Raw genomic sequence first — 16,488 nt, forward strand, 5'->3', positions numbered from 1 at the left:
ACTTGTGGTCATCCTTGAATCAAGAAAGAGACCTAATTGGTTGAAGTCAACACTACTTGATGCAGAAGGTCATGGAGCAACTTAGGGCTCATTCAGGGAAAGCATGAAGCCCAAGCAATATTTTGGGTATGCAGCCTACATGACAAAACTAATAGAAGCAGAGCCATCCACTTTTGAAGAAGTTGTCAACCATCAAGAATGGAAGGATGCCATGAATGAAGAATATCAATCTATAATGAAGAATGGAGTGTGGGAGATCGTGCCTAGGCCCGATGACAAATCTGTGGTAACTTCCAAATGGATTTATAAGATCAAACATGCAGCAAATGGAAGTATTGACAAGTATAAGGCAAGATTTGTGGCCAAGGATTTCTCTCAACTTGAAGGCATCGACTATGAAGAGACATTTGCTTCGACAACAAGGTATACAACTATATGTTAGCTGGTCTCTTTGGCAACAACAATGGGATGGAACATCCACCAAATGGATGTCAAGACTGCATTTCTGAATGGCACAATTGATGAGGAAGTCTATATAGAGCAACCCTTGGGATTTGAAGTTAATGACATAAAGGCATATGCTTGTAGATTGAAGAAAGCATTATATGGCCTCAAACAAGCATCAAGGGCATGGTATGCTAGAATGGATGCATACCTTTAAAGGTTAGGCTTCACGAAGAGTTTTGCTGATCTGAACCTTTATATTAAGGTTGTGAAGGGTGAATTGATAATCATTCTTCTGTATGTAGATGATCTTCTCTTGACAGGTGTAGAAGGTCGAATTGAAGAATGTAAGAAGCAATTAGCAACAAAATTTGACATGAAGGACTTGATGAGATTTATCTGGGTCAATGGAAGTATGTGATCAAGATGTTGAAGAGGTTTGACATGATGGATTGCAAACCAATGACAACTCCGATGATCACAAACTTGAAAATACTAAGGAGTTATGAATCGAGCCCGATAGATCCTTCTAAGTATAGACCACTGATTGGCTCACTAATGTACTTGGTGAATACTCGACCAGACATATGCTTTGCAGTAAATGTTCTCAGTCAATTCCAAGTGGAGCTGAAGCATGATCATTAGATAGTAGCAAAACATATTCTGAGATATTTGTGAGAAACTATCCACTATTGCCTAAAGTATGATAGAAGGAATGATGTCCAACTAATTGGATATACAAATTCCCACTGGGGAGGTAGTGAGCAAGATGGAAAGAACACTACAGGAGGATGTTTTAGTTTGGGATCCTCCATGGTCTCATGGATAAGCAAAAAGCAAGATACAGTTGCTTTGAGTGGTGCTGAGGCTGAGTCTATTGCAACCTGTGAAATAAGTAGAGAAGCGATCTAGTTAAGGAAGTTGTTATCTGACCTATTTGCTGGACCTATGGACCCTACAATGATTCATTGTGATAACATCAATTTTATACAATTGTCTTAAGACCCTGTATTTCATGGAAAGACAAAGCATATCAACAAGTATCACTATATTCGGAAGCAGTACAAGATGGTGTATTACAACTACAATATATCTCCACTGATGAACAGGTAGCTAACATATTGACAAAATCTCTTCCTAATAAGAAGCTTGTGTATTTGAGAGATAAGCTTGGTTTAGTTGATATATCCTCCCTAGTTGAGAGGGAGAGATAGGCACATCATTCCTGTCTTCACTTGGGAAGACATAATGGAGGATTGGGTAAACATTTGGCATCCGATACTCTCTGGGGATGTGGTAGGGCATCCAAGATGAGAGTAGTCGTGGACCGATATTCTTTGAGGACTGGTTATCCAAGATAAGAATAATAGTCCAAAGAATGTCATACTCTGTGAACACCCGGGTGGAGTATGTACCTTGAGAGAGAATGATGATGGTGTCTATAAAACATTGGCCTCACCAACATTGTGCTATGATCTTGTGGAGAGATAGAACTGTTAGTCAAGGCCTTGCTATGTGACAATGCTGGTTGGTATGATGCTATTACGGATGGGTTACCAATCCGACTCTTTTTATGAGATCTCTTCAGATTGAGAATGTCCATGTACCATATATGAATACCTCCCTAGTTAAGAGGGAGTGTTGAAAAATGTGTAACTAGGTTCAGTCTTCATATAGATGAAATGTACTTTTGATTCTTGTAAAATGTAAAATGAAAGAAAAATTATTATTATTATTTTGGAGCATGGGTTTTATGCTCAAGGTCTTTTATTTTATAGGTCAAGCACCCATTGAGTGCTTCTAGGGTTTGTCCTATGTTAAGAAGTCAAAAGAGTCATTGTCATAAGTTGAAGACCCCATCATGCACATTGTAACTTGTAAAGAAAAATATTTAAGTCTTGAAAGGTGTCTAGATACCCTCTAAGACCAAGTCGGCCTAGCAGCTGGCAAGTCGGCCTAAAAGGAAGAGCCACGTCCACCTTGAAGAGCCTATATATAGGAGGGAACTCGTCCTCCTTGAGACACATTCACTCATCTCTCATTCTAGCGAAGAAGAAGCAAGAAGAAGGTAGTGAAGAAGGAAGAGGACGAAGAAGATCTTTGTTTGGGTTATTTCTCTCTCACACGTGCTAAGGAGAACTAGGGTTTCTGCAACAAGACCTAGGGTTTCTATCTTCAAGTTCGATCTTGGAGAAAAGGAGACAAGTAGGTCAAGCGAAGGTCACCAAGGGTAATCCTCATGCTCCTAAAGTGAGGGAAAGTCAAGCAAAGGTCAAAGGAGGGCTCAGAAGGCAGATCAAAGCTCACACGTGTGGCAGTAGCAACTGCTGGGGGGCTGAAATTTCAGATTTGCAGTGGAGGTCAAAATTTCTGCAGCTGGAGGTCGAAGAAGTGCTACTGGAAGAGATTTGACTGGGTTTGACAGGATCAAGGTTAGCACATCATCTAGAGAGGTTGGTCTTGGTCTTGGAGGGTTTTGAAGTCAGTCTTAAGGTCTTGGAATTCATCAATTGAAGAATCTATAAGGAAGAGGAGATTTGTGGGTTTTCCTCTCAAGTGGAGAGGTTTTGACCCTTTCTTGCAACCTATATTTTGTGTTCTTGTTCTTCTTGTTCTGGTAGCTATTTGATGATACACATATAATAATAAGTAACAAAGCTAATAAGTAAAAAGGCATCACAAGCAGTTATCAAGTAGAGAGAAATATCTATAATCATTGCCCTTTAGATTTCTTAACACAACTAAGAAGAAATTAAGTGTTAAATTCCAAACTTGATTGGCTCCTTTTCACAAAAAAATATTCATTTTTCTTGCAAAGGATTTTTTCACTCAAACTGCTGGACATCAGAGGAATTTTCATGCAGGCTCAAAATATTAAGACAACTCACCAAAGAATTCAATTTTGCTCCAAAAATAGAAGATGATTTTAACCAAAATAATAGATCTGAAGTTTTTCTAGGCCTACAATAACCAATCGATTTTGAATTTCTCCTTGAGAAATTTATTACGGTTTCATTCCCAAAAAGGGTTTTGACTTGGCTGCAAAGAAAACGTCTCAGAAAATTTGCATCAAAATGAGGAGGTTCCTCTTGGTTCACGACCAAGGAAAAATATCCAAGAAAAATGTGGACGACTTCCAGAAGATTTTAGATCTGAATTTATTTCAAGCTTTCCAACATAAAATTCTTCAAATCCACTTGAAAAACCCTTGTTGTCCTCAAGATCTGCATAGGGACTTTAAAATTTTTTTGTTTATCCCTGGAAGACATCAAGTTAGCAAGGGCTTTCAAACTAGAGAAATATGACAACCTCTTTAGGCTTTCGGTTAAGGAAAGAGGGCTACAAATGCTTGTGACCTTTGCCATTTATTTTTTATTTTTTATTATGAATTAATGTGAACCCCCAAACAAATGTTTCTCTACCAAATTCGAGCCCTAAAGCCTCCAAAGTTTGATGAAGAAAACCCTGCAAAACACTCAAGGGTTAATTAATTTGTCACCAAGAGAAAGCTCAAGCCTCCAAGGGCTTGCGGCTGAGAGAATCAGTACCAAAAAGGCTTGTGGCATGCCAAAAATTTCCAATAAAATTATATGGACCAGAAAATCTTTAAAACCCTTTGCTTCAGTGGCTATAAAATGCCGCTTAGGCTCGCGGCTTCTCCAACAAATGTTAGATCTGCAAAAATATGAAACCCCAAGTGGTATCCTTCAAGAATTTTGGGAAAATGTATTAAAAGATTTTTTATTAAATTTGTGAATGAAAACCCTTAAGAAATTCGATTTAGAAGCAAGGGAGGGTCCTCTTTTGCTTGCTGCTTGAAGATATAGGCCTTCAAATGGAATACGATCTCCAAAATGGTTTATCCTCTTGGAAACCCTAGCCGTCCAAGCCGGTGGAGAGTTTGGCCCCAAACTGACTTCGATTTTCTCTTGATCTTGAAGCAAAACCACTTGCAAAATACTTAACAAAGATCCAAACTAAAACCCTTGTCCTCGTCCTCAAATCTGTAAGAAAATAATGAAGAAAAACCCCAAAAAGCATAAATACAAGATGAATAAAACTATATTACAAGGGTTATATACAAAATTTATTTACAAATTTACAGATTTACTAGATCTAAGGAGTATGATTACAACTCCGCTCCTTGATCGATAGAAATAATAAGTTCTATATTAGTCGGAGCTATCTAATTAAAGCACAAGATAGAGAGAATAGAGTAGATAAATAATTTTTGTTGCAAGCAATGGCTAAGGAACCCTTGCAAAATCGTTATATAAGTCTTTGGTAGCAACCAAAGTAGGCTCTTCAACTTTTATGTCTTGGAGTTAGCTTGTCCAACCAAAGACGTCCCCTAACGCGCAAGATCTGAATATTAGAATGATCTCTACACACTTAGGATAAAAATTGTTATATCACGAGGAGTTAGATAACACAATGAACCAAAAGATCTAGAGATACTCGCTAGATTGATTAATTTCAAAAATGTTTCTCTAACATCAAATACTAATGCAAAATACCTGTGCAAATAGTAAATCTACAACTGGCTAGTGAAATAACAATAATTTTAAAACCAGTAGAGAATTAAGAACAAAACTTGTAAAGAATTTACAAAATTCATAAAGAATTTACCATAAAAGATAGAAGAGGAACACCACCATGAAATTGACCCCCCAAGGCTTCTTTATTATTCATAAAATATTTCGAGTACAACACTGTATTAGAGCTTCAGTAGCCAAGAGCTTGGTTTTTCATGTTACAAATGAGGAGCTTAGAGCTCAATTTATAGAAAAGATGAGAAATCTAGGTCCCTCTCCACCAACGAGTTGCACAAATTTCACTTGATGCCAGAAGAAAATGGTTAGTTGAGGCGTTGATCCACGTCAAAATAATCCCGACCCTTGATGAAATTTGATTTCCCTGCAGATGGAACTGAATTGACCCAAAGTATTTGATCCCGGTCCAAAAATATTTTTCTCCAATTTTTTTTTGAAATTCTCATTCAGCTTAACCACCTTGGACAATCTCACACAAAAAAATGATTTTTCTGGACCAATGATTTTTCCCTGCGATTTTTCCTTGCTTGATTTGTGGAGATTTTTTTCTTGGGAAAGTGCACATCCTTTTTTAATTTCCTTTAGTTGGAGAGATTTTTTGTTTGTTTATTGTTCTCTCATTTTAATTTTCTGACCAATTTCTGGTTAATTATGTTGCCATTTTTTGCCGGAAAATAGAAAGTGTGACTCTAGAAGGGTATTAACATATTTTCCCACCCTCAAAGTGTTTCTAAATAGAAAGTTGAAGAGTTCAGGTGTAATTTTAAGTACCCGAACCCCCTACAACTTTTATAGACAATACTTTTTACATCTTTACATCAAATATTACATAAAAATCCTGTTCAGAAAGGGAATTTTGACAATTAAAAAACTGATCCGTAGACATAACTAAATTTTGCGAAACTTTAGACATGATCTAGTATGACACTTTACATAGACTCTATACAGTAGGACTCACCTAAGACTTCATCATCAAGCCCCACTCTAGCTTTGGGGGATGTGTGGGAGAAAAACTTAACCAATTATTTAGTGTTGAGAAACACAAATAATTAGCTAAGGAAAAAAAATTCCCTAGAGTGAAACTCTCTAGCAAAAATCTTAAACTCCCTAGATGTGTTACAAGAATTTATAAACATACTAGAACCATTTTTACATCATGACCCTTATAGGGTTGCAGAATTTGGAATACGATATGATGACCAGAAGCTGTATGATGATGATGACTCCTGAATATAAATTCTGAATGCTCTGAATATGATAGAATGTTTACTCTGCTCATGGGGTAGTTGACACTTGAATGGTCAACATTGCCCATTTTCTGTCTAGCAGTTTACAGTGTTATGTGCTTATTGGCAGCTCCTTGCTCCATGCATGCTTAAGTGAACCAGGCCAGTTTTTTGTGGACCCGGCCAGTCAAGTACCAAACTGGCCGGTTTGGTACCTCACTGGTACGAACCTGGTTTTGAATCTGAGTTCACAGCTGGTTAGTTGTTGTAGGTGAGCTAATTGGCCAGTTTAACAAATTTCTGGTTCAAACCAGCTGGTTTTTAAAACTATTGTTTTGACTTGTTCCATATCAGCATGGCCCCACACACGAAAAATTAATTTAAAAAAACCTAAGTTTCATTTATCTAATGATACCCCTCCTGAATTTTCCTCACCCTTCTCTCTCTTTCTTCATTTTTGAGCTTGTGAAGTCTTTGACATATGCCACAATGAATGTTGATTCAGTGCTGTTCTTGTGCTGATTCAAAGTGCTTCCGGGGATACTCATGCAGAGAATGCAAAGGATCTTGGTTCAGATGTTTTGATTGTGGAACTCTAGAGGTTCATTTAAAGCCTCAATGTTCATGTATCTTGGTTCAGATATGTATTGTACTCAGTGCCATTTAGTTATTTTCACTCTTACATGCTATCTACATAAGAAAACTTTGCATGATTGTGTCTAATGGTTTGGATATATATATATATATAGAGAGAGAGAGAGAGAGAGAGAGAGAGAGAGAGAGTAGTATTTTTTCTGTATCTTTTTCCCTGTTCCAAGCTGGTTCATGATTTTGGGGTCAACTGGTTCAATTCTGGTTTCTATTATGATAATGTTCGATAAGGGTTGTCTAATATCCCTATACACCAAAATGGAAACCCATTTAGAGATGTGCTTATTGGCAGTGCCTGGTAAACATTATTAGGATGATTCATATTCACTTTGTGGCAAAGCAGGAGGTATGTGAGAAAAGCAGAGCTTGACCAGACAGATCAGGAAAGATAAAACAGTCTAAAATTGATAAAAATAGTTTGACCTCATCATCAAAATTGTGTAATAAGAAAATATCTGTTTGCAGCAAAATGGTAGGGATTTCCCATGTAATTTCCCAAATTGACCATAGCAAAAAATAAGCAGAGGGGCTTCTTGAACAGGTCAGAAGGAACTTTCAATGAGCCCAAAATAAGTTGAGCAGGCCATCCGAGGCTGCTGGAGCAATCACCTCGCACAGCTCATCCACAACACATTGGATTTTACAAAAATATCTCGTACGTTTGTTGTAAACCACCTGTGTAAATGGCTGATGCCATGAACCTCTTGGTTGCAGAATTTATCCGCATCTGGGTGTAGTGATCTGGATCATACATCTTCTGCCAAACTCCTCCAACCTTTATTGTTGGACGTCAAGGTTAACAATATGTATTATGAATACAAGCAGGATAGAGATTTAGAGAATTTAATAGGAACTTTATCAATATTTGCCAATCCATGTAAGTCCTTGGATGGATTGTTATACAGGAGAGTCTGTAATTTATTTTCAATCAAACTGATTCATCCAATTTTTTCAGCAATGAATAAACCTTCAAATTTCCAAGGGTTATAAATTATAATATTATATTCAATTCTGTATTGTGTGAGATAGAGAGATTGTTGCACAGGAGAGTCTGTAATTTTTTCAATGAAAATAATTCATCTAATTTTTTTCAGCAATGAATAAACCAAGGGGCGTTATATTTCAATTTCGTGTTGTGTTTGTGCGAGAGAGAGAGCGAGCTGATGACTTTGGTTGTAAATCATTTTGCAGGAATCTTTAGACACGTCAAAAGTTGTTACAGGTGAAGACATTCGAGAGGTTTTTGATAATCTTAAGCGGAAGAGACGTCGTCTCGATTGATACCCTGGTGGCATTGAAAGAATTTTGACCTGTCTCTGTCACGACCATACAAGGGCACACATGGACAATATACGCTCACAAGAAAGAAATGGCATACCCGCCAGAAAATAATCTCAAAAGATGATATATTTATTTATTGTCAGCGAATGCTCAGTACAATGATAGGGTTTACTTATTTTGCTATAGTGCCCTTTTTCATGAAGTCATATCTTATCGGCTTTAATAATTAATAACTAAAATATCTCTAATCTTCGTAATATAGTTCTAAATAGCTTCAAGGGTGATATAATGTATGTATTTTTTATGTCACTGGTCCAGTATGTCCAACATGGGTTGGTGGTGTGGGATTCTAGTGCCTGGATCATCCTTAGATAAGTCGGACATAGCATGTACACAGAAAAATAATTCCTTGGAAAACATATACTTTTTTCATTAATGAAGTGGACGTTATCTTCCGGCTTTGGGAAAATACATCTGCACTTCCGCTTATGTATTGTAAATATACTCTCATATGTTTGCTTTCAACCCTGATGAAAAAAATAGAAGAGGTCTTTTGTTTCTTCATACAGTTTCTTGGCTTGGTAGAATGGAAGTTATTGTTGCACGGTTCTGCTAAAATGTTAGGTACTGTGTATATACACTTACGATCGTCTTATTTATTGTGTTGTGTCAGAACTTATAGGACTCTTTGTTTGCTACACAGTATGTTTCATATATTGTTGTAAATTATAGCTTGTCTATGTTCTTTATGTAAAGTAAAACTCTAGCCTCCATGGAATTGTGCATCTTTGAAGGGAAATATTTCCATGTACTCCACGCCAGGAAAGATCATAGGGTTAGCCCTTTGGTATAGGTTTAAGGGCGATGGGTTTCATTTTATAGCTGCAGGAGAGACCTTTCATATATTGACAAAATAGCAATAATTATTTTCACACAAGACTGATTGAATACGCTTACTGTTGTGCTGGATTGACTTCTGTAATCTGTTGATTTAGCTCTTTGCTAAATACTCTTTTAACACCCTTTTTTAAACTGATATATATAATGGATGGACATAATGTTGTTATTGACTGAGTTGATATAGTTGAAAACTTCGATTGCAAAGGTTATAGACATGCTTAGATATTTGTGTTTTGACAACCCATATGAACTATTATTTTATTTTTGTTTTGTTCTTGCTATCATTGTAGGGTATAAACTTTATCCCTTCAATTAGTTATGCGATGACCCTTACGTATTACTCGGCAGAAATCCGAAAGTTTTCATGAAATGTTATGGAGTTAATTGAAAAACTAAAAAGATACCTTCAGTTTATGGTGATAAATGTTGGACAACTTTTCTGGTTTTTCAGTGTGCCGGGTCTGAAATTTTGATTGGAAATTGGTTTATGTATCTATTTTAGACAGTGTACCCTGAATTTAAATGTACTTACAGGAAAGTTTTGAATGCCTTTCTCCAGGGAAAATCCCTGGGTACTTACCCTAATTGTGATGATGGTGGTCAAGCAAAACCTTAAATTCTCAGGGAATAGTACAGGTTAACAACAAGATTCAAATCTGTTTCAACAATATAGTCATTATGAGCTCAACATGTCACTTACAAGCATAGAACTCAGGTGTGGAGGATAACATTCCATCTCACAACTACTCTGGTAGATCCAATTGACTTAATCTTGGACATTGCGGTGCACTTGGCAAATATAATGTCTCTTTTTAGCTTGAAAGTGAGAGTGAGAGTGTTGGTATCTTTCCGACACCACACAAATAGCCACCAATAACAGCTTGCTTACATGTAAATATCCTACCCCCTTTGGAATTGAACGTGTGGTCTATGAGGAGAAGAACCCATGTTCTTAATTGGTAGGCCCACTCAAGTTGTGTGTATGAGCTTGGAATGCTGCCATATGAACTTGCACAATAATGCGAAAAGTCTAACATGCATATAAACCAGTGGTAATTAGTGCAAGATTCTCATCAAGGTCAATTCCCTCTTCTCGAGAGAATCCAACAACTTTGTCCTTGTACCCTTCACTATTTCATAGCGGCAAGCATGGAAACAATGATTGATTTCATAATAGGTTTTGAACCTATCTCCATGGAATCTCACCATACATGCTTTATATATGTTTGCTCAAAATTATAAGGCTCACCCAAAATACCATTAGCATGTACAAGTGCCATATGATTAACAATCAACCTCTAAAGGCCATTATCTTGAACATATCCGGCTAAAGTCCTTGGACTTGCTAGACTACAATCATTGATAGTGCACCACTATCCTTCAAATACAACTTTACATTGCACATTTTTCATACGAGACATTGAGAGAAGATTTTCTTCAAACTAGGAATAAACAGAACATTATCCAACTCAACAATATCCCTTGATGGCATTACAAATGAAATGAAGCCTACCTTTTTTTTACAATACAAGTGCATCATCACCCAAATCCTCTCATTGACCCCACTTACTTTTGAAGCCTACTTATGAGTGTCATTCCATTAGTGTCAACCATAAATGACGCAGAACATCCCTATATTGTTCGAGGGCTTCTAGGGTTTCTCCCCGTGCACTAGAGTTGCAATTCCAATCTTGTAATAGGTCAAGCAACACTTATAGGAATAGAACCATTGAAACACCCTACCTCCTCTTAACTAATAGAATAGTTTAAGTTAAGATAGGGAACCATGTTGAAATGCTCTAATACTAGTCAAAATTTTCTATTCTATGATAAGAAATGCATAATCTTCTCTCACACTATTAGTGTATCCCCTGAAGATGGACTCACTTAGAACTTTGAAACGTTGGGTTAATTAAAACTCCATTAACAGGTTATTCCTCTCTTATCTAAGAAATGCATATTCAAAATTTCTCCTCAACCTTGATGTTTCTCGGGTCTATTTCATATGAATTTTCAACATTGGGGCCAAACCTAAAATATAAATTACAACAACAAATAATTAATTTCTTTTCAATCCAATTCATAGGGAAATACAAGAATATAAGAATGTATACTTCAATGCAACTATGTTTTTGCGCCTAGGGCGGGATTCTCAAGCATATAATGTTCGATCCTACCCTCTAATCCCATAAGTAGATGGATTGTTATGTATGGAGGCTATTTCTAGTAAACAAGGACCATGTAGTAGTGTAAAAGCAAAATATATAAGAATGCTGATTATAAGTGTTGGGTATTTGTTATTGTTAAATTATGGTATGTTCTATGCTTAGAGCAGTTTACTTATTTTTCTTCTTATTAGCCACAGATTAGCAATCACATATACATTAAGTGAAGTGTAGATAGAACATTAAAATGATCAATAGAAAACAAGCCAAGACAAGAGACACAAGATATGGTAGCGAGCCAGGGACAAACCTTAATGCGTGTAAACCTTTTGATCAATTCTTCTTTTATCTTCAATAGTTCAGTAGAGAGAAATAATACAAAATTTGAATTCTGTAATTTTATATGAGCAACAACGAACATTAGATCAACAAAGTCAAACTTGGTAAAACTAGCTAAAATTAACCTCTAAAATGCTTGGTCAATTTCCGGTCAACTTGTGTTCGAACAGCTTGAATAAACAACCCCAAAAGTAGTGTCAATTTGTAGATTTCTGAAGTCAATTGCAGCGCTAAACTAGGGCAGTCAACACTGGTCAAACTAGAGGTCAGATCAACTCGGTTTTCGTGCCAAAAATTGCGGCGTGCCTAAGAGAGGCAACCACACCCAATCTGCACTTCTCGAAGGTCAACGCTTGGTAAACGCTGGTCAAAGAGATGGCTTGTTGCCCTAGTGTCTTCCTTTTTGCATCTTCCTTACCCTGGGACGTCTTCTTTTCAGCCACACGTGTGAGAGAGAGAGGGGCTCCTTTTATGCGTAAGAGAGAGAGAGAGAGAAGATGAGTGAATTGAATTGTCCAAATGAGGAGAATGCTCCTTGTATTTATATGCAAACGTTGAGGTTGAATAGACGTCACTGTTGGGCTTCTGAGCCTACATAAGTTTGTTGGTCGACCTTGACAATTTGTCCATAATCAAAATAAATTCATATATCCATAAATGCTTATCGGAATCGAATGATCTTTAGATCAATCTTACACCTCTTTATGAGAGGAATCTAGGGAAAATATCAGAAGCCATAAATAAGGTGATCCACATGGAGTTTGGCCCTAGTTGCCAATTTTAACACTCCCTCTCAACTAGGGAGAACTTCATCTGCAATCCGTTAGACCGTCGCTGCTATCCATCCATCAAATGCACTGTCCTGTACAGCGTGACCCCAATCTGCTTGATCCCAGATCAATGGAGGTCATTCTAGCATAGGGAGTACGGTAGATACAACGATGCGTCCATCGGTGGTACTACTATGGTCCCTATCCTCATTTCCCTGCTCATTGATTAGAGGAGAGGTACTTCCCATGAGTCCCACACTGCATGGGTAGGATGCCTTGACATGAGAACTAATCATGCTGTCCACAGGAGAACGAATCATCTTTTCTAGTGGATGCCACGGAGAACTAATCATCCTGACCTACAGGAGAACTAATCATCCTATTCCACAGTGGCCACGGAGAACGAATCATTCTGGCCCACAAGAGAACTAATCATCCTGTTCCATAGTGGCCACGGGGTGTCACAGGGGAAGGTTGAACCTTTACCCTGTACATAGTGCACCACCAGGGGATGGTGAGTCACCCTGTGGTCACATGTCACTCCAAGAAGTACTTGGTGCCCCCTGGAGCTCCCAGAGCTCAATACATCATACTCGACCCTCATAAGTGGGTCTTTGAACGACACCAACTCGTTCTCGGAAAGTCAGGAATTTGATCTTTCCTAGGGGTTTGTCAAGATGTCGACGCCCTGTTCATCTGTACCGATATGTTGGAGCCTTATTGCTCCTCGCTGCACAATATCTCGAATATAGTGGTCCCTGATATCGATATGCTTGGAGCGATAATGAAATACGAGATTCTCTGATAAATGGATCCCGCTCTAGTTGTCACACAAGATCATGGTGGTATCCAATGTAAATCCAAACAGCTCATTGAAGAGCTTTCGAAACCAGACTGCCTCACAGCAGGCAATGTATTCTGCCTCGATGGTGATCAAAGCCACCGACTTCTGCTTCTTGCTCATCCATGATATCGAGGCAGATCCCAAAGAGAAACAACACCCAGAAGTGCTCTTTCGGTCCACCACACTGCCTGCCCAATCAGCGTTAGTATACCCAAGTAGTTTCACATCTCTGGCAGTGTATCTCAAGCCATGAGTGATTGTGCCACGAAGATATTTCAACATATTCTTGGCACCAATCCAATGTGAGTGGTGAGGCTCAACCATTTGTTGACTCAATGTGTTGACTGCAAAGCATATATCCGGACAAGAGTTCACCAAGAACATTAATGCTCCGACAAGTTGACGATACTCGATAGCATTTCGTAAAATAGGTTCGACAACACTACCGCTTAACTTCTTGAAGTCAAGCTCCATCGTGGTAGTTACGGGCTTGCAGTCCACCATGCCGAATCTCTCCAATATCTTCACCACATATTTTCCTTAAGATAAGAAAACCTCCCCTGGTTTTGCCAGACTTGCAGTCCTAGGAAATAATGCATAAGTCCCAGGTCTTTCTTCTTGAACTCAGAAGCCAGCTCCCTCTTACATTCATGAATGAAAGGGTCTGCACCTGTTAGAAAGAGGTCGTCAACATATAGCACCAGTATGAGAGGCTTGTCGTCTATAACCTTAAATTAAAGATTAGGGTCGGCTTCACTCCTAGTGAATCCCAGCTTCATCAAGTAGCTATTGATCCTCCCATACCATGCTCAGGGTACTTTCTTTAGCCCATGGAGAGCCTTTGTCAACCCGCACACATGAGATTCTCGATCATAAATCTCAAATCCTTTGGGTTTCTCCACATAGACCTCCTCTTTGATCGAACCATGTAAGAACGTAGTCTTGACATCTATCTGATGTAGGTTCCATCCTTGCGAAGCAACAAGGGCTACGATCGAGCAGATGGTGGTATATCGGGTGACAGGTGCAAATATTTTGTCATGGTCTATACCTTCCTTTTGGGAGAAGCCACGAGCGACAAAACGAGCCTTATACTTTTCCGCATTTCCATCAACTGCATGCTTTATCTTGTAAAGCCATTTTGAAGTGACAATTGCTTTGTCCTGGGGTTTGGGGACCACATCCCAAACATCGTTTTTCATAATGGACTCATATTCCTCGGTCATATCATCCTTCCATACTTGATGCTTGACAACATCTATGAATGACGAAGGTTCATTTTGGATGATCGTGCTCATGATGGTCAGGTTTCCTTGATACTTGTTCGGCGTCTTACTTTCACGGAAGGTTCCTCTGGGTGCAATGTGTCCTTCAGCATCATCAAGTGTCCCCCTAAGCCATGAAGGCCTCTTCCTAGAAGAGGAAGGCTCTTGCGGAGGAGGATCAATAGGATCCATAGGTTCTTCCACATCGGGCATCGTCTCATCTTCGTTTTCCTTCGGTTCCCTGGTGTCAACGTCTTTAGATCCCCTTAAAGTAGGAAGATTGTCTACTTTGCTAAGAGCCATATATTCGTTAAAGGTGGCATCATGACTCGACTTCCCTTTGACCAGCTACATAGATTCTATAGCCCTTAGTATTTTCGCTATAGCCCACGAAGATTATTTTCTTTCTAGATGCACCCAATTTATTCCTTTTCACTTTAGGCACATGAAATATACAGGGCTTCCAAAAATTCTAAAATGAGATACATTAGGTTTCTTACTGGTGAACATTTCATCAGGAGTCTTGGAACCCAATGCTTGATGAGGGCATTGGTTTTGTACATATACGGTGGTATTTGCAGCTTTGGCCCATAGAAATTTTAGAAGTTTTTGATCAAGGAGCATAGCACGAACAATTTCCACAATTGTACGATTTTTCCTTTCCGCCACACCATTCTGTGCAGGAGTATATGGTGTAGTAGTCTCCCTCTTAATGCCAGCCTCTTTGCAAAAGTCATGAAACTCATTGGATTCATATTTAGTCCCATTATCAATACTTAAGGTCTTGATCTTCCTTTCAATTTGATTGTCGATTAAGGCTTTGAAGTGCCGAAACCAGGAGAACACTTCATCCTTCTTTTTCAAGAAGTATATCCAAGTCTTGTGAGAATAATCATTTGTAAAAGTGAGGTAATATAAATATCCTCCCAAGGAATTCACAGGCATCATACCGGATATGTCTGAGTGAACCAACCGTAATATATCAGAGGTCTTCCTTTGGCTCGAGGGGAATGGTCCCCTTTTGAGCTTTCCTTCGGCACATCTTGGACATACACCTTCTTGCTCTAATCTGAACTCGGGCATCTCGGTCACCATTTTTCTTACATTGGGTAGAGCTTTATAATGAAGGTGAGCAAACCTCCGATGCCATAATTCGGACTGAAGAGATGTGTAACAAGACATGACACCCAGAGGACTTCCTTCGACCTGATATAATGAATCAACTCGAAACCCAAGAGTAAAAGCATCTTTAAAATTATTTTTCCATACACGTACCTTGCCATCGCTGAAGGCCACCTTGTAGCCTTTCTCTTCCATCGCCGAAATGGACACCAGGTTCTTTTTGAGATCAGGTACATATAGTACATCTTGTAAATGGATTGTATTTCCCTAATTCAATTGAAGAGTGACATTTCCTACGCCTTTCATGAGATATTTTGAATTATCTCCAAGAACAATTTCTAGGTTGGTTTCCTTCTTTATCATATTATAGAGAGATTCTTTGTAACTAGTGAATTGCCTTGAGGCACCACTATCAATAAGCCAATTTCCCAGCGAGTCTAGGGGAGTAGTAGTAAAGAGAGCCACTGGTAGATAATATTCATCTTGCTTATTGTTAACAGTGTTAGATTCATACCTGGAATTTCTTGCCTTCTTGAATGGTTGTCCTCTTTCTTGATTTCCGACACTTCTTTTACCTCTTCCATTTGACCTGCCATTCCTTTGATTGCCTTGGGAGGGATTTTGATCATCGTCCCGGTGTGAGTCCCTTTTATCAGGGCACTCCCTTGCATAGTGACCCGTTTTATTGCAATTGTAACATCGTCCTTTTCTTCCACCCTTTTGTCCAGCCTTTCCTTTGAATTTAGCCCCGGAATTGTTTCTTCTTTTAATATGAGAAAAAAAGGCAGAGGGATGACCTTTAAGTATGGGCATTTCTTGCTCTTCCATCCTTGTTTATTCTTGAATGCATCTGGCCATTAATTCATCAAATCCAGGAATTACGTTATTTTTGAGAAGAGTAGTCTTGAATATATACCATTCAGATGGC

The 16,488-nt window shown here is 38.5% G+C and overlaps 1 protein-coding gene across 3 annotated transcripts in view; it reads left to right on the forward strand.

The window, feature by feature from the left end:
• LOC149267433 (uncharacterized) overlaps positions 1 to 8,719 on the forward strand; it is a 33,130-nt gene extending 24,411 nt beyond the window's left edge. For all 3 annotated transcript variants that reach the window (XM_089432693.1, XM_089432707.1, XM_089432702.1), the window contains one exon: positions 8,066 to 8,719. In XM_089432693.1, the coding sequence (XP_089288819.1) occupies positions 8,066 to 8,155 (90 nt within the window). In that variant the 3' untranslated portion in view covers positions 8,156 to 8,719. The remainder of the gene's footprint in view (positions 1 to 8,065) is intronic.
• The last annotated feature ends 7,769 nt before the right edge of the window (positions 8,720 to 16,488 follow it).

The sequence above is a fragment of the Pinus tabuliformis genome, chromosome 6, assembly GCF_031772625.1.
Source record: "Pinus tabuliformis cultivar Carrire ecotype Pingquan chromosome 6, CPIR1, whole genome shotgun sequence".
NCBI classification, from domain to species: Eukaryota; Viridiplantae; Streptophyta; class Pinopsida; order Pinales; family Pinaceae; genus Pinus; species Pinus tabuliformis.